Genomic DNA, 14,550 nt, shown 5'->3' on the forward strand with positions numbered 1-14,550 from the left:
ATTATCCTTTATAGTCATTTTAAACATTTGATGACTGCATAAAGTATTTTTGTTACATAAAATAGTATTCGTTTAAACCTCTCGCTCTAATGTTTTAGAATATAGTCATATTTCGGTACATAACTGTGCAGTGGTGTTAAGATTTTTTACATTTATTAATTTTTAAACGCATTTATGAAACCATTAGTATAATTTATTACGAGATAATTTTTGTAAAATATTCACGATAAAAAATTATATTGATAATCTCTGTGATCCCAAATTTGACAAGAATTAGGCATTTTATTATTCAAAAAATCGGCAAGATTAACACATTTGAAGATAATTCTAAAGATACTTCTTATGAGCTATGTCTTTGACCATTCAAGTGTGATAAACATCTTATGAATAATGATTGCTTTATAATAGTTATTGACCTAAGAATAAGGTAGTGTTTTTTTGAAATACGCCATTTCTTTTGTCATTCCCTAGTGGTTAAGCTACAACATACGGCCGTAGCCATAAATTGACAAACTATAATTAAAGTAGGGAGTAAAATTATGTTAACGCGCGTGTTTGAACATGTACCTAACCGATTTTTTTAAAAAAAATTTTAAACGGTACATGTTCAAACACGCGCGTCAATATCATTTTACTCCCTACTTCAATTATAGTTTGTCAATTTATGGCTACGGCCGTATGTTGTAGCTTAACCACTGGGGAATGACAAAAGAAATGGCGTATTTCAAAAAAACACTACCTTATTCTTAGGTCAATAACTATTATAAAGCAATCATTATTCTTAAGATGTTTATCACACTTGAATGGTCAAAGACATAGCTTATAATAAGTATCTTTAGAATCATCTTCAAATGTGTTAATCTTGCCGATTTTTTGAATAATAAAATGCCTAATTCTTGTCAAATTTGGGATCACAGAGATTATCAATATAATTTTTTATCGTGAATATTTTACAAAAATTATCTCGTAATAAATTATACTAATGGTTTCATAAATGCGTTTAAAAATTAATAAACGTAAAAAATCTTAACACCACTGCACAGCTATGTACCGAAATATGACTATATTCTAAAACATTAGAGTGAGAGGTTTAAAAGAATACTATTTTATGTAACAAAAATACTTTATGCAGTCATCAAATGTTAAATGCTTATTTCTAGAATTTATTTAATATTTAGTATTTTTCTGCAAACTAGATTAATTTCTTACCCTGTCTGTCATATTTTAGCTATTGACTATGCAACACTGATCATCTTAGCAGCTGATCACTGTTATAAGCTACTGAGAGCCAAAAGTTTACATTATAAACATAATATTTTGTGAAATATTCAATTTGAAAAAGCCCATATTAAGATACCTATAGTTATAATATGTATTTAAATATACATAATATAGGAAACTACATACTTCACCGTGAGGATTATTTTATGGGAGTTTTTTGATTTTTAGAATATTTATTAATTCTTAAGAACATTGAAAAAACAACAAAAACTTTGTTTCGAAAACATTATAATGGAATTACCACGTGAACGCAAGTTTAATTAAGAATTTTATAATATAAATAAATCGAATAAAATAAAGATTGCTGTATTTATTGGAGAAACACGGGTATTTTAATATTTATGTTTGGAATAAATTAAAAAAAAAAATAGGTAGGTAGGTATTGAGGTTGAAATATAAAACTTATTTGATGACGTATGTACGTAGCGTCGAGACTACGGCGTAGGCGACATATTGAGGAAAAGTTGAAAATGCAGATTGCAGGTTGCAGCGCGGTTTTTCCGATGGACGCCGACGTCTCTGCTGGCGTCGCGACGCCGCGTTCGCTAATCGGCCGCCGCTCATTCGCTCACACAGTGGAAAACTTACGCCGCAGGAATGGAATCGCCCATCCGCGGTTCTCCGACTCTGAATGTCTGAATAGTCTCAAGTGTACGGCCGCCGCGACAGCCGACAGTCGACAGTGCACGCGCGCCGCGCTTCCTTCGCATTCACATTCGCATTCACGGTGCACTCTCCTCGGTCCTCCGCCGACGAACCTTTACTAAAGTCGCCTCTCTCCCTCGGGGTGTTTTAAACGTGTTCGAAAAGAAAATAAATCGACCTTCAGCGCAGAGTCGTCTCTGTTGACAGTTTTTTTTTCCATGCGCTCATAAGTGAGTCGAAGAAAGTTTGCCGAAGCGGAAAAGAATTTTGGCGGGTCCGTCTCGATCGGCGATCTCCGCGCATCCGTCCCCGAGCGGGATAAGCTCGCCGGCGAGGCCCGCAGGGAAGGGGCGCGGCAGCGGGGGTCGGGGGCGGCTAGGGGAGGGCGGGCGCCGCGGCGCCTCAGTGCGCCGGCAGAGAGGCCGCGGGATGGGCGTCCATCGCCGCGAGTGCGTCGCGAGCGCCCGCTCGCTCGACCCGCCGAGTTCTCTCTCGATCTCGCTTCAGTGAATCGCGACCGCGAACCGTCGCCGGATCCGGCCGCCCGGACATCGCGTCGCCCCGACCGACGGGACCGGATGCGATCCGCGAGTTCAAAACATGCAACAGGCGAACAGAGCGAACGGCGGAGGGGAAGAGGGGGGAGCGGAGGGGGCCCGGGTGAGCGGAGGCCGCTTCGACTTCGACGACGGAGGGACGTTCTGCGGGGGGTGGGAGGACGGGAAGGCCCACGGCCACGGCGTCTGCACCGGCCCCAAGGGCCAGGGCGCCTACTCCGGCTCCTGGCACTTCGGCTTCGAGGTCTCCGGCGTCTACACGTGGCCCAGGTGAGAGGGACGGGGCGGCGGCCCGGGCGGGGCAGACGGGCGGCGGGGTCGCGGGCGGCCGGAAATAGTCCCGCGGCGCTCTCTCCCGAGCCGGCGGCCGCTTTAAATATATCCGGCCGCCCTGCGACGCCCGACCGCGGACCCGTCCCCGGCTCGGTGCCCTCTCGCATCCTTTCAAACTCCCGACCTGATCCTTCGATCCTCGCCGAAGACCCGCCGGTCGAAAGACGGGGGCTCTCCCTGATGATGCGACGCCGAGAGAGCGAAACGACAGCTGACGTGTACCCGTATACTTTGTTGTCAACTCTCTTGTTTACTTATAAAAGTTTCGATTAGGCATCAAACTTTTTGATGCAAGTGAATCGTATGCATCGCATGATGGAAATGTGTCTCGCATAGAGAGAGACGTCTCGTCGGTGGAAATCAGTTGCGAGCTTTCTAAAATAAGATCGGCGTCCTGGCGACGCGACGCTGATCCAATACGATACGATGCCGATGCCCACCGTCTGACACTACTCAGACTTACTTCGCGTTCACGACAATATTTCGCCCAAAAAACTTTGTTTGAAAGCTCACCTACTATGATTAAGGATAATGTAATATTTGGGTACTAACCTAAAACAGAAATAATATACATACAGAGTTGAAGAAAGAACGGTTTTCAGCTAGAAAAGTGTAGTGTGTTGTTTATTATTATTCTCATACTGGTAATATGTTTACTACGCTAGTATCGTAATGATATAGAACACATTTGAGAGACGTTAGATTACTTTAATACCCCAATATGTTTTATCGTAGATAGCCCATTTTACTATAAAGTGAATAAACTTTTTATTTAACATTTATTAATAACAATGCCATAATCGTTACATAAATAATTGGTTCAACATAAATTGATTCATTCTTCATTGGAAATACTTATCGCTATAAGCAACAATCTGTCAAAAGCTCATTATGTTATCTCTCGATATCAATTAATGTATAAAGATAACAGATATAAATATTTAGTAATATTCCAAACAATTTTAAATAATCTAACATCGGGCACAATAGTGTAATAAGAAAAACAATATACAGGTATATAATAAATAGCAGACAAATGAAACATTTTAGTTATAATGCATAAAAATGTGTGAAATACTTAGGTCAATATTATTTATTTACATTCTAATGATAATTCTATCAATATTTTCTCAATGTTTCACTTTTCTTTATGGATGATTTTGTCAGTTTAGTCAGTCACGTTTATTTTATGCAAGAATTTATGTTTCACGCTTATTTTTTAAACATAATACAATAATTATGACACAGAACGTGTGGGCTTCTAAAGTGTGAATCCTTCTCATGATTATTATATTTTGTATTCTCTGACTAATGATAGTGTCACACTCATTATTTTTTGTTTTAGTAATACTCAACGAATATGTTAGATTTGAATTTGAGCTTCACTTCGACACCTGTTGTGTGTAATAGCTAATAGCAATGCGCTACGTTTATTCAGTGCCTAATATAATATTATATTGTAATATCGACCAACATTTACTAATATAAAAATGAAAGCCATTTTCATATTTTGATATCGTACATAACCGGATATACTATCCAAGAAGTAGATATTATGTATAAGGTAGCTAGATGCGTAATTTGAAATGTATTATTTACAATATTACGACGTTGTTTTGATTCAAAATTGTTTGACTAATTATTATTGTTGATGTTCTATTTATTAACAAATTTTAAAATGTAGCTTGATTTGGAAGAGCGCTGATGAGTAAGTATTAAAATTGACCAATAGTTAAAATTTGTCGCAATTAATATGTCACTGCGTAGCATATTGGTAAATGCGACGGATGGGGCGTAAACCCGGGAGATACAGGGTTCGATTCCCCGTCGGGGTGGCTTACTTTTTTCAAAAAAAGATTTTTTCTATTGGTTATAATAATATACTCTCTCAGAAAGTGTTTTTCAAAATTATGTATGTTCAATAATTAGAATGATACATTCTTAAAATCTTGTGAATTATTCGTTGAATAAAAGAAATAGTTAATTACTAACAAATAATTAATAAACTTTATTTATAAATACTTACAAATTTATCAGTTCAATGTTGCTATCTGTATTTTTAATGATATAAAACAACCAGTAAACAAAATAAAAATAATTTGATAATACCTTTATACTTCTGTATATTTTTGGTATAAATAAACAACGATTATTGGATCTTTATCAAATTTAGTAGTAATTAAACTAATTAAAGGTATATTTTGTTTTATTTTATTTAGGTATTAAACATTCACTAAAGATAATCCATAAGATCTTCATTCACTACGAATGCTTACATATATATTTGTGAAAAATCGTTTCTTATGGAATTAAAAGAGATACTAGTGTTGAAAATACACATATATGTACTACTATACTAAGTGATCGCACGTTTTCAAATTTTATTGTAAATACATTTTCCATTTTGAAAGTGTATTTACAATAACACTGAACATATCAATGTACACTGCATTGCCACCAGGCCTTATAAATCACATGATTAATTAGTTATTGCGAATCTAAATGTTATAGATGCAAATGGAAGAAAGTAACATTCGACTCTTGAGAAGGAAAACATTTCTGGGAAAAGCGAATCATATACATTTATTATATACCTACCTATATTTTATTTCGTATATCCGAATGCGTAGATTAATTAAATTTACAGTATTGTAAATAAATATAGCTTCTAAATTAATATGATATTAAATCTGACAATCGTATCTAGTGAGGTTATCGACCTTGAAAATCATATTTAATTATGTATTGATTGATTGCAGTACATACAAGATTTATCTTATCTTTATCTCAAGATATTATCTATTGAAATAATAATTACACCAGTAGTCATAATATCTACTGAGGTTACTTGATGGAATTTGATTTTTTGAGACTAATGCACTTTCGGGATCCTTTAGTATGTTGACGCAGTACCTATATTAAAATTAATAACTGTATTCTGAGTCAATTGTACGTACCTATGCCATTGGCAAGTGTGCACAATGCCTGAAGATGCCGAAAGGTGAAACCCGGGTCGGAAAATACGATTAACATGTAAAGTGCAAATCTTAAATCAGTGAGAATTTGAGTTTAAATTTTATCAGAAACTTTTGTTGATAATATGTATTATTTATTTAATTATTATTATTGAATGTTAAAATTACACGTAAGAATTTGTATTACGTATACAGCTACTAATAAATTCAAAATTGATTCAATATAATAATAATTAGTTTTAAATTAATCGAGCGAGAGATTCTTGTAAGCCACGGAGCTTTACATTAGGTATGTGCGAAACACGCTTCGTAATTAGCACGACTATGATTGCGTAGTTCAGAATAGTTGTGGGATTCTCTCAAAATAGTATACTTACATGTAAACAGAGTTAAGCTTGAGATCACCACAGTATCAAATAGTCTAAAAGTTCTCTTATATAACGGTGATATAAATATGTTAACAAAAGAAAAGCGGGAAAAATATTTGTTATCACGTAAGATCATTAAGACACTCTGTTTGCCAGAGAGCATGGACTCGTTTTTCTCCTTGAAAATGTTTACAATCACTTAAGTATTATTCTAAACATTATTTTGGGAATCTTATTTCTGGTATTTTAGAATATATCTGGGGCGTGAAGGGTCAAATTTAAGATAGATATTTTGGGCTAAGTATAATAATATATTAAATCGTTTACTGGGAAACGTGGATATTCCTAAGTTGAAATACATAATACGAAGATTATTATTTATTAAAATGTACAATATATGAATGGGAATGTTTATTTAGTCAGTAAGCTAGAAGAATGATAACACTATGTTAGATCAATTAATAAAGGTATCGTAAAAGTTATTGATATATGGGAAAATGTTTAAAATACATAAACAATCATCGATAGGATGTAAGATTATAATCTTAATAGATTATTTTTTATCTAAACTAGAAAAACCCCATTGTAAATACGCCATCATTATAGATAAAGAATTATCCCTAACCATTGCAGCAGTGAGTTGTAGATTGAATATGATATTATTATAAGATTTGGATTGTAGCATTTATTTTCAATTCTGAGTTTCTCAAAAATTCCACAACCTTATATCATATTTTGTCGATGCTAATCTATGCGTGCGATAAGAAACTGTCCCATAATAATTTTGACAAAAGTCTCTGATAGTATATAGTACCTATATTAGCTATTATCGATAAATAGACAAAAAAATTAGGCACCCAGCAGTTTTTAAAAATATATATATGCGAGTAGGTATAAAATATATTATACTATAGTGTTAAGTTATACGATAACAAACCTTATGACATATTGAGTACATATCCCATTCGCTGAACGTAAATTATAAAGTTGACGCTATTTATAAGGCTATATCAAAGGCGTTTGACCGGGTAGATCATGATATTCTCATTAACAAATTATGTAATTATGTGCAGTAGGTGGATCTATAAAGTTTATCATTTTTTTCAAATCGTACTTTTAGCATCGCTGTCAATATGTGGAGTATGCGGGGCGTGTGCCTGACGTCTTTAAAACATATTCAGGTGTTCCCCAAGGATCAAATCTTGGCCCTATTATGTTCCTTATATTCATTAATGACATTGTCAATGCTATAAATGGAATCCAGTTTTTACTCTTTGTAGACGATTTAAAATTATGTGCGACAATTCGCAGCGAATTCGGTTGTCACATATTGCAAAATAATCTCAATTCAATTAAAATTTGGTCAAAAAATATAAACTCGAATTTAATACTGACAAAATGTATCTGTATTAGCTTTTAGAAGTCTCCCATTATATTCAGATATAAAATGTCAAACCGCTTAATAAAGCGTGGATCAGAAATTAAAGATCTTAGACTATTGTTTGACTGACGTTTATCTTTTCACTTCTACGGCTTTGCGTGCGTGAAAGCTTCTGAGATTCGTCATAAGACAAGCCAAGCCATTCAAGAATCCAAATGTTTTACGTACACTCTGTGTCGTTGGTACGGAGTATTCTTGCATATATCTGCAGTCCTTATGATGTTCCCCATAAGCTTGTTTGAGATCGTGTTCAGAAGAAATTTCTTCGACATCTTTATTTTAATGTATATAAATATTTTCCTTTTGAGAGTTTCTCAAACGAGTATTTTCCGACTAGTTTTCTTCAAGGCATGCTCGCCTTTCATTCTCTTGAAGCTCGTAAGTCACTTCTGCTCTTAACGCATTTTCCCTGCTCTCACGTGGTATAGTTTCCAATCCTGATATTATGGAAAATTGAATTTCTATGCATGCGTGGTCGTAGCCATGACCTATTTTGGGTGAAAACTGTTTCCTCGTGTCAGGCTCACCAGGCACCAATAGCGAGGACCGTGCGGCTGGTCAATGCACTCCCTAGAGATGTAGACATTTTTAGCAATGCAATATGTATTTTGTTTATAAACTGCTATTATATAGTTTGTGTTTTTCTTCAATTTTTGTTGTTTTTTTATTTTACTTCTTTTGCTATAAATTATTTTTTTGGTTTGTTTTTTTCTCTTCTAATTTGATTTACCTGTACTTTTTATTTTAAATGTTATATTGTGAACGTCTTGAATTAATAATTTGTTATGTGATCAATGTGTATTTTTAAAATAAATAGTTAAGTAAACAAATAATAGTGTAAATAGAGCCAAAGCAAAATTACGGAATGAAGTATCTGTAGAAAACGTAGTTTATCAGGTTTGTTTATGATAATATTATGTACCTAGGTATAGTAAAAACGAAACAATAATGTGGTCGGTCGATAGTGTGCATGCGTATGGGGAGCCGTGATAAATGCCTGGCAGCCGATGACCGCGTATTCGTACGTATACGTACATATACAATCGACGAACCGCATCATTGTTTAGTTTTTACTGTACATAAGTATACAACAATAATTAATACAAAATACAATATTTAAAACGTTTAACCCGGTGCCAAGATTTTTTATACGAATATATGTTTTCAGCATAGATGCTGGGACAATTATTTATATTTAAAAAAAATACAAATCCAGTAGGTACCTACATTAAGTTGGCTAAATGCCATCATTATTGTTGAATTTAGATGCAGAATACAATACAATTTATATATATTTTTATAAGTACCTATTTTAATTTATGTATTGCGATTGCATTTTATTGGTGACAATTTTTATTTTCACGCAGTGGTGTTGTAGAAAGGAGTATTTGGTTTGCCGCAATTGAAAAAAAACTTGGTACCCTACGCGGACTAAAGAATTTCAGTGGGTCTCTTCTATACTTATCGACCGCTAAAGTGATAAATATTATCAAACTTAGGGTAGGTTTGTATCAAAGTATTAGCAGTTATTGTAACAATTACAATAAGTTGGTTGTAATTGTTGCAATAAATGCTATATTTTAACAGCACCTCTCTTGGCTGTGATAAAATTTAGAGCGGATAGACAGTTTTGACTGCTAACTTATTGTAATAATTATAATACCTCAATACAAATATGTAATAAATACTATGACTTTATCACTTTAGCGGTCGATAGTCGCTTTATGTGTATAGAATAGACCCGCAGATAGATATGCAGGTGCTATCTTTTAAATATATTATTATTGTCATTTAAACGAAGTAAAAACTTACCTACATGAGTATTATATACTGTCTATTTATTGGATTTAAAAAAAAATTACCCATTATCACTAAAATGTTCTAATAAATCAATAATGTATTCTAAGTTTGAATGATTTCGTAACCATCCTGAGTATGAAGGCACTTTTTCTACTTTAAAAGGCGTACACTTACATTTTTGTCGGTAGGAAAAGAATGATTGAATAAATAGCTGTTATTGGAAATACATATACATATACAATAAATGTCAGTTTTTTAGTTACAAACTAAGCAGGTTTTACACGAATCAGTTTACAATCTTTGCTAGTTGCAAAAATCAAAGATATATAGGTACTTTTTCTTTTAAATTGCCATGTTAAGTCTTTGTTTTGTTTATGAACCTTGAGCATAATAATATAATATACAATTAATGATTATATTGCCAAAAATAAATTTTGAACAACTTCAGAAATATTAGAAAAAAATAGAAAAATATTTGTACCTATAATAATGTCATTGACCTAATGGGACATCAGTCGCAATCCGGGCGGTGTGCTTTATTAATGAAGCAACTGTTGTAATCAGTAATTACGCACAAATATCCTAACGAGGCATTGATTAAAATTTCATCAATACTGCCGGGCACCATTTTACCCCATTATGTACCTACACACATTTTCTATTTTTTCTAATATGAATGTTTTTGAGGTTGTTTTAAATTAGCCATAATAGTTGTGGTATACTTTGTGCGATACGACAAAATTGTGCATACTTTTTCATTCATACATATTTGATTTCGTTGGATTAATAATACATATTACACATATAGTTTGTTCATTTTTTTAAATTCATTAAGCCCTGCCCAACCACACTATAATAGATACAAAATATTATTCTATCTATAAAATATTCAAAGTTATGTATGATTTAATTGCATAGGTAATTTTAGATATTTTATAGATAGACGAATATTTTTTGACTATTGTCTATTATGACTTGGTTTTCGTAGGGCTTAATTGAATTTTAAAAACTAACCATCACCGTCTGTAAATTGTAGTATTATTACAATGAAAACAAATACGTATTACTAACAAAGTTTAGTGTGCACTATTTATGGCGGATCTTAACAGCCTACCACCACCCTTCGCCACTGCTAATTACAATACTGTCATGTGTTTAAAAATATAATATAAACATTTTTATGTATGCTCAATATTAACTTTGGAGGATACAAATAAACTTTTAGTGGTAATACTATTTATACTCGTAAATATAAGACTTAATAAAATAAAATCAAAGGGTAAATTTATTTGTATTTTTGCTTATTGTAGGGTACTACGTAATGTTACAATGTGTATAAATTGTAGATAATAACCGTATAAAGCAGACTTAGAACAATCAGGTGGTTGGAACAATTTATAAAGGCCACCGGAACAAATAAAGATTGTACGTTAAAGGTAGCCAGCTGAGCCGTGACTGGGGGATATGGAGGAAATGTGGCGAAAATAATTCACGGGTTCTTGGATTGTTTTTCTTTTGTTAGGAGTCGGTCGCTTCGTTAGCGAAGGATGAACTACGTGATAAATGTTGAATGCCACTGGTGTACAATACCTCGCTAGGTAATAAGAAGGCCTTTAGTTTTGTTTACAAAAGGTTTTGCTCGACTGGTTTTAGGTATTGTTTCTTGTTGTTTTTGATTTAATTCTCATAATGTGTAGAGGGGTAAAATTTACGAAGTTCGAATGGATTTAAATTGTTGTTATTCGGTTTTCGTAAAATCAATCGACATTATAAAATCCGTGATTATTTAAGATAATAATAATTACAAGATAAAAAGATCTTTTTACATACAACGTTTTTAAATTCTGTTGAACCATATAAACTTGACTTGACTAGCTTAAACAATCAAAAAAATTTGTACTTGACATTTCATATTGATTTCCATAGTAACGCACGTATATATAAATAATTTAGTTGCTAGGACCCCAGACCCCTAGCAACCAATAATGGTGTCGAAATAACTTTTCATAGAAAACAGAATTAACTGAAAATGAATTCAATTCTACTTAAAGATGGCTAAAAGTATTAAAAAATGCATTGGCATCGTGTTCTGATATATTCTAAAAGTTTTAAATGTCTAGCTAGTCGGGAAGTTAGTTAAAAATCAATTGCAAGATTTGTACCGGACAAAAAACCACAAATAAGAATACGAGCTAAGAAAAACGGTGTAAAAATGATTCATAATTATAGGAACAGATATTTTTATTATTCGTTGAATAAAAAAAATTGTTAATTAAATTATTAGCAAGTAAGTTCAAGTAAGTTACAACAAAAAATCTTGGAGGGATCCGTGACGTCAGTTTGTAATTAAAATAAGTAAAACCTACTTTGATTTAAAAATAAAAAACCGATCGCTAATAGTAACTCAATTTGGAAAGCGCTTCAGCATCTATTCTATACACAAGACTGCTTTCGCCCGCTATTTAGGGTAGGAAAGTATCCAAGTATTAGCACTTATTGTAACAATTACAATAAGTTAGTTGTAATTGTTGCAATAAGTGCTATGTTTTAACAGCACCGCTCTTAGCTGTGATACATTTTAGAGTGAGATAGACAGTTTTGATATTTCAGACGGCCAAATTATTGTAATTGTTACAATAAGTGCTAATATTTCGATACATTCCTACCCTAGATAGCTGTCTTAGAGGCCAAAAGCAGTCTTGTGTATAGACTAGATGCGCAGAGACTATTAAGAGCATTAGTTAAAAACTGTCGCTATTAAGTAGGGTACCTATAGCATTGTGGTCTATGTGCATGGGCGCGAAACCCGATAGGTGCTGGTTCAATTCCAGCTGGGTGTCGTATTTTTTCAAAAAAGGTTTTTCTATTCGTTATATGTTTTCAAAATTAGGTATTTTTTATTTGCCTTATTTATTTTCGAAATAAATTATTTGAACTAAAAAAACTAAATTGTATGCTATAATTTTTTATTGATTTAGATTTAATTCCCAGAAAATAATTTACACTAGGTATGGGTTTGATTTTCAGATTAGTAAATTTGAGAAGATTATGGGTTTTGAATTTAATTATTCATCTTTAGATGTAAACTTTGTTGTTTCATACTGTTAACCATAACGTACGTTACTTGCAGCTATTAGCTTTAATTGTTACTAGCTAAAATGTGTAAAAATATTAGTATATTTCTATAAACAAGAAGGTAACAACCATACAAATACTATTATTACAGTACAACATACCATTAGTTCTTTTTACCATTATCAGTGATGTCCCTAAATGATGTGCCACCCTTAAGCAGACTCATAATAACGTACCCTTTCATATATTTTAGTTTAAAAATATCAGAAAATTAGTTAGGTTCCTACTTACCTATTTTATTATTAATCGTCGGTTCTCTTGAGCAGACAAATACAAAACAAAATGTTTAAATCGACGTACTGTGCTGCTCGCATGCAACGCATGGCCTGCCTACCACCCCACGGGACGTCACTACCCATTATTGATGGTTGCCTAATAAAAAGTTGTGTTCTGATTATTTGAAGGATGCCATCCAAAAGTCGCGAAGAGATCGGTAATCCCCGGCGCCGGCGCCGAAAATCTATGAATTTAAAAATAATGTAAAATACTATATTCATTTCTGTCTACTAAATCAAAACGAATCACACTTTTTATGCTGGAGATAGCAATATTCATTGACATTGTTTTATTTTCGAGTGCTTATAGAGGCTTCAGTCGTGTTTCAACGTTTCGTCGCAAACTTTTCATATCTCATTTGAGATATCTTTTAAAAAAACTCCTCGAAAATTTGAAAAAAAAAAAATTACAATTCATAGATATATATTTATATATATTTGACCATGTCCGATCCTAATAAGATCATGATATGGGCCTCAGCAGAGTGGAGGTTTGTATTAGGTAACAGATTTTGTTTTTACAAGAAATGGATATCAGCCACTTGCTCAACCTATTAGGTCCATACTCTGACTCATACACAAATTGAAAAACAATATGTGTACTTGCCAGACCCAGGATTCGAACCTGGGACCCACGAAGCGCGGTGATCGTGGGTGTTTTACGGATATATACATATATTAAAAGAATCATTATCTTGTTTTGATCATTATACGTTTGTTACGTGACAAAGTGTCTAAAATATCTAGCAATTTTTTACGTTTCATTGGAGCTTCATCTCTATTTTGACTAGTGTTATAGGTAATTGCACATCACTGTGATAGTTAAGCCGGACATTACAATAGTAAAATAATCAAGCCTATTTAAATAGCGACTTGATGTTATTATTACAAAATAATAATGCTTATTCAAAAAATAAACACCGGGTTTTAATATTCATGCTCGCGTATGTGTATGCTTGGAAAGCTTTGGAATTCAAGAGCTTTTATTCTGTGGTTTAGCTGTTTCGATATTAAGCTCGCCTTATCAAAACATGTTACAATAATAATAGTATGTAGGTTAAGAATACTTGAAAATCAGAAGTGCCTTGTATTTTTATATACATTGCTTTCTTTTCTGTATATGAAAGTATTACATCATACATAACCCCGTTGTGCATACATCATTCATCAAATTAATATACTTACATCAATTATGATCTTTGATGGAAAATTTATTTATCGGCGGCATCATAGCATTACAGCGCCTGTACACATGCATGGATTTACTGGCAGCAATAGTGAGTATTTTAAAATATCGTGACAATAACTGTTTACACGTAAAACTGCTGACTGTCTTTCCAATTCATTCTTTAAGAGTGAGCGAGACGCGATGTTGTCATTTATGGTACTATTTCGTACTATTTGAAAGGTAGTGAAAAGATCGCAGATCGAAGAAATCCTACTGTCGCATGAAAATTCAGAAGCTTCCAAACTTTTTTGATTCATGTGTAGTAGTAGTGTTCGATGTGTGGGTTATGGTGTTGAGGATGATGATGAAGAAGTCGAAGATGTATGCAGGAGCGAGTTTTATTTGCAGCGTAATGGTCGGTACGATAGTATAAATACAATGACTACATATTACGTACTGAGATAGTTACGAGCCAGGTACTTAGATTCGAGTGACATTTTGATAAATCAGTATTCGTAATTTATACAGTCGAAAGTAATACCTAAACATTATATTCCAGTACATAATTATAT

At 33.4% G+C, this 14,550-nt stretch overlaps 1 protein-coding gene and 1 long non-coding RNA gene across 2 annotated transcripts in view; both read left to right on the forward strand.

Moving 5' to 3' along the window:
- Positions 1-2,384: 2,384 nt before the first annotated feature.
- LOC147065866 (junctophilin-2-like) lies at positions 2,385-2,757 on the forward strand. Its single transcript, XM_085955618.1, has one exon. It carries the CDS (start codon positions 2,527-2,529, stop codon positions 2,755-2,757), a length of 231 nt encoding a protein of 76 aa, XP_085811744.1. The 5' UTR covers positions 2,385-2,526.
- Positions 2,619-14,550, forward strand: part of LOC147065867 (uncharacterized) — a 135,267-nt gene continuing 123,335 nt past the window's right edge. The window contains exon 1 of the long non-coding RNA XR_015071620.1: positions 2,619-2,753. This is a non-coding gene — a long non-coding RNA (uncharacterized LOC147065867). The remainder of the gene's footprint in view (positions 2,754-14,550) is intronic.

Source organism: Rhyacophila brunnea, unplaced genomic scaffold (assembly GCF_057557595.1).
Source record: "Rhyacophila brunnea isolate RB1 unplaced genomic scaffold, BYU_Rbru_1.0 scaffold_5, whole genome shotgun sequence".
In the NCBI taxonomy this organism is placed as follows: Eukaryota; Metazoa; Arthropoda; class Insecta; order Trichoptera; family Rhyacophilidae; genus Rhyacophila; species Rhyacophila brunnea.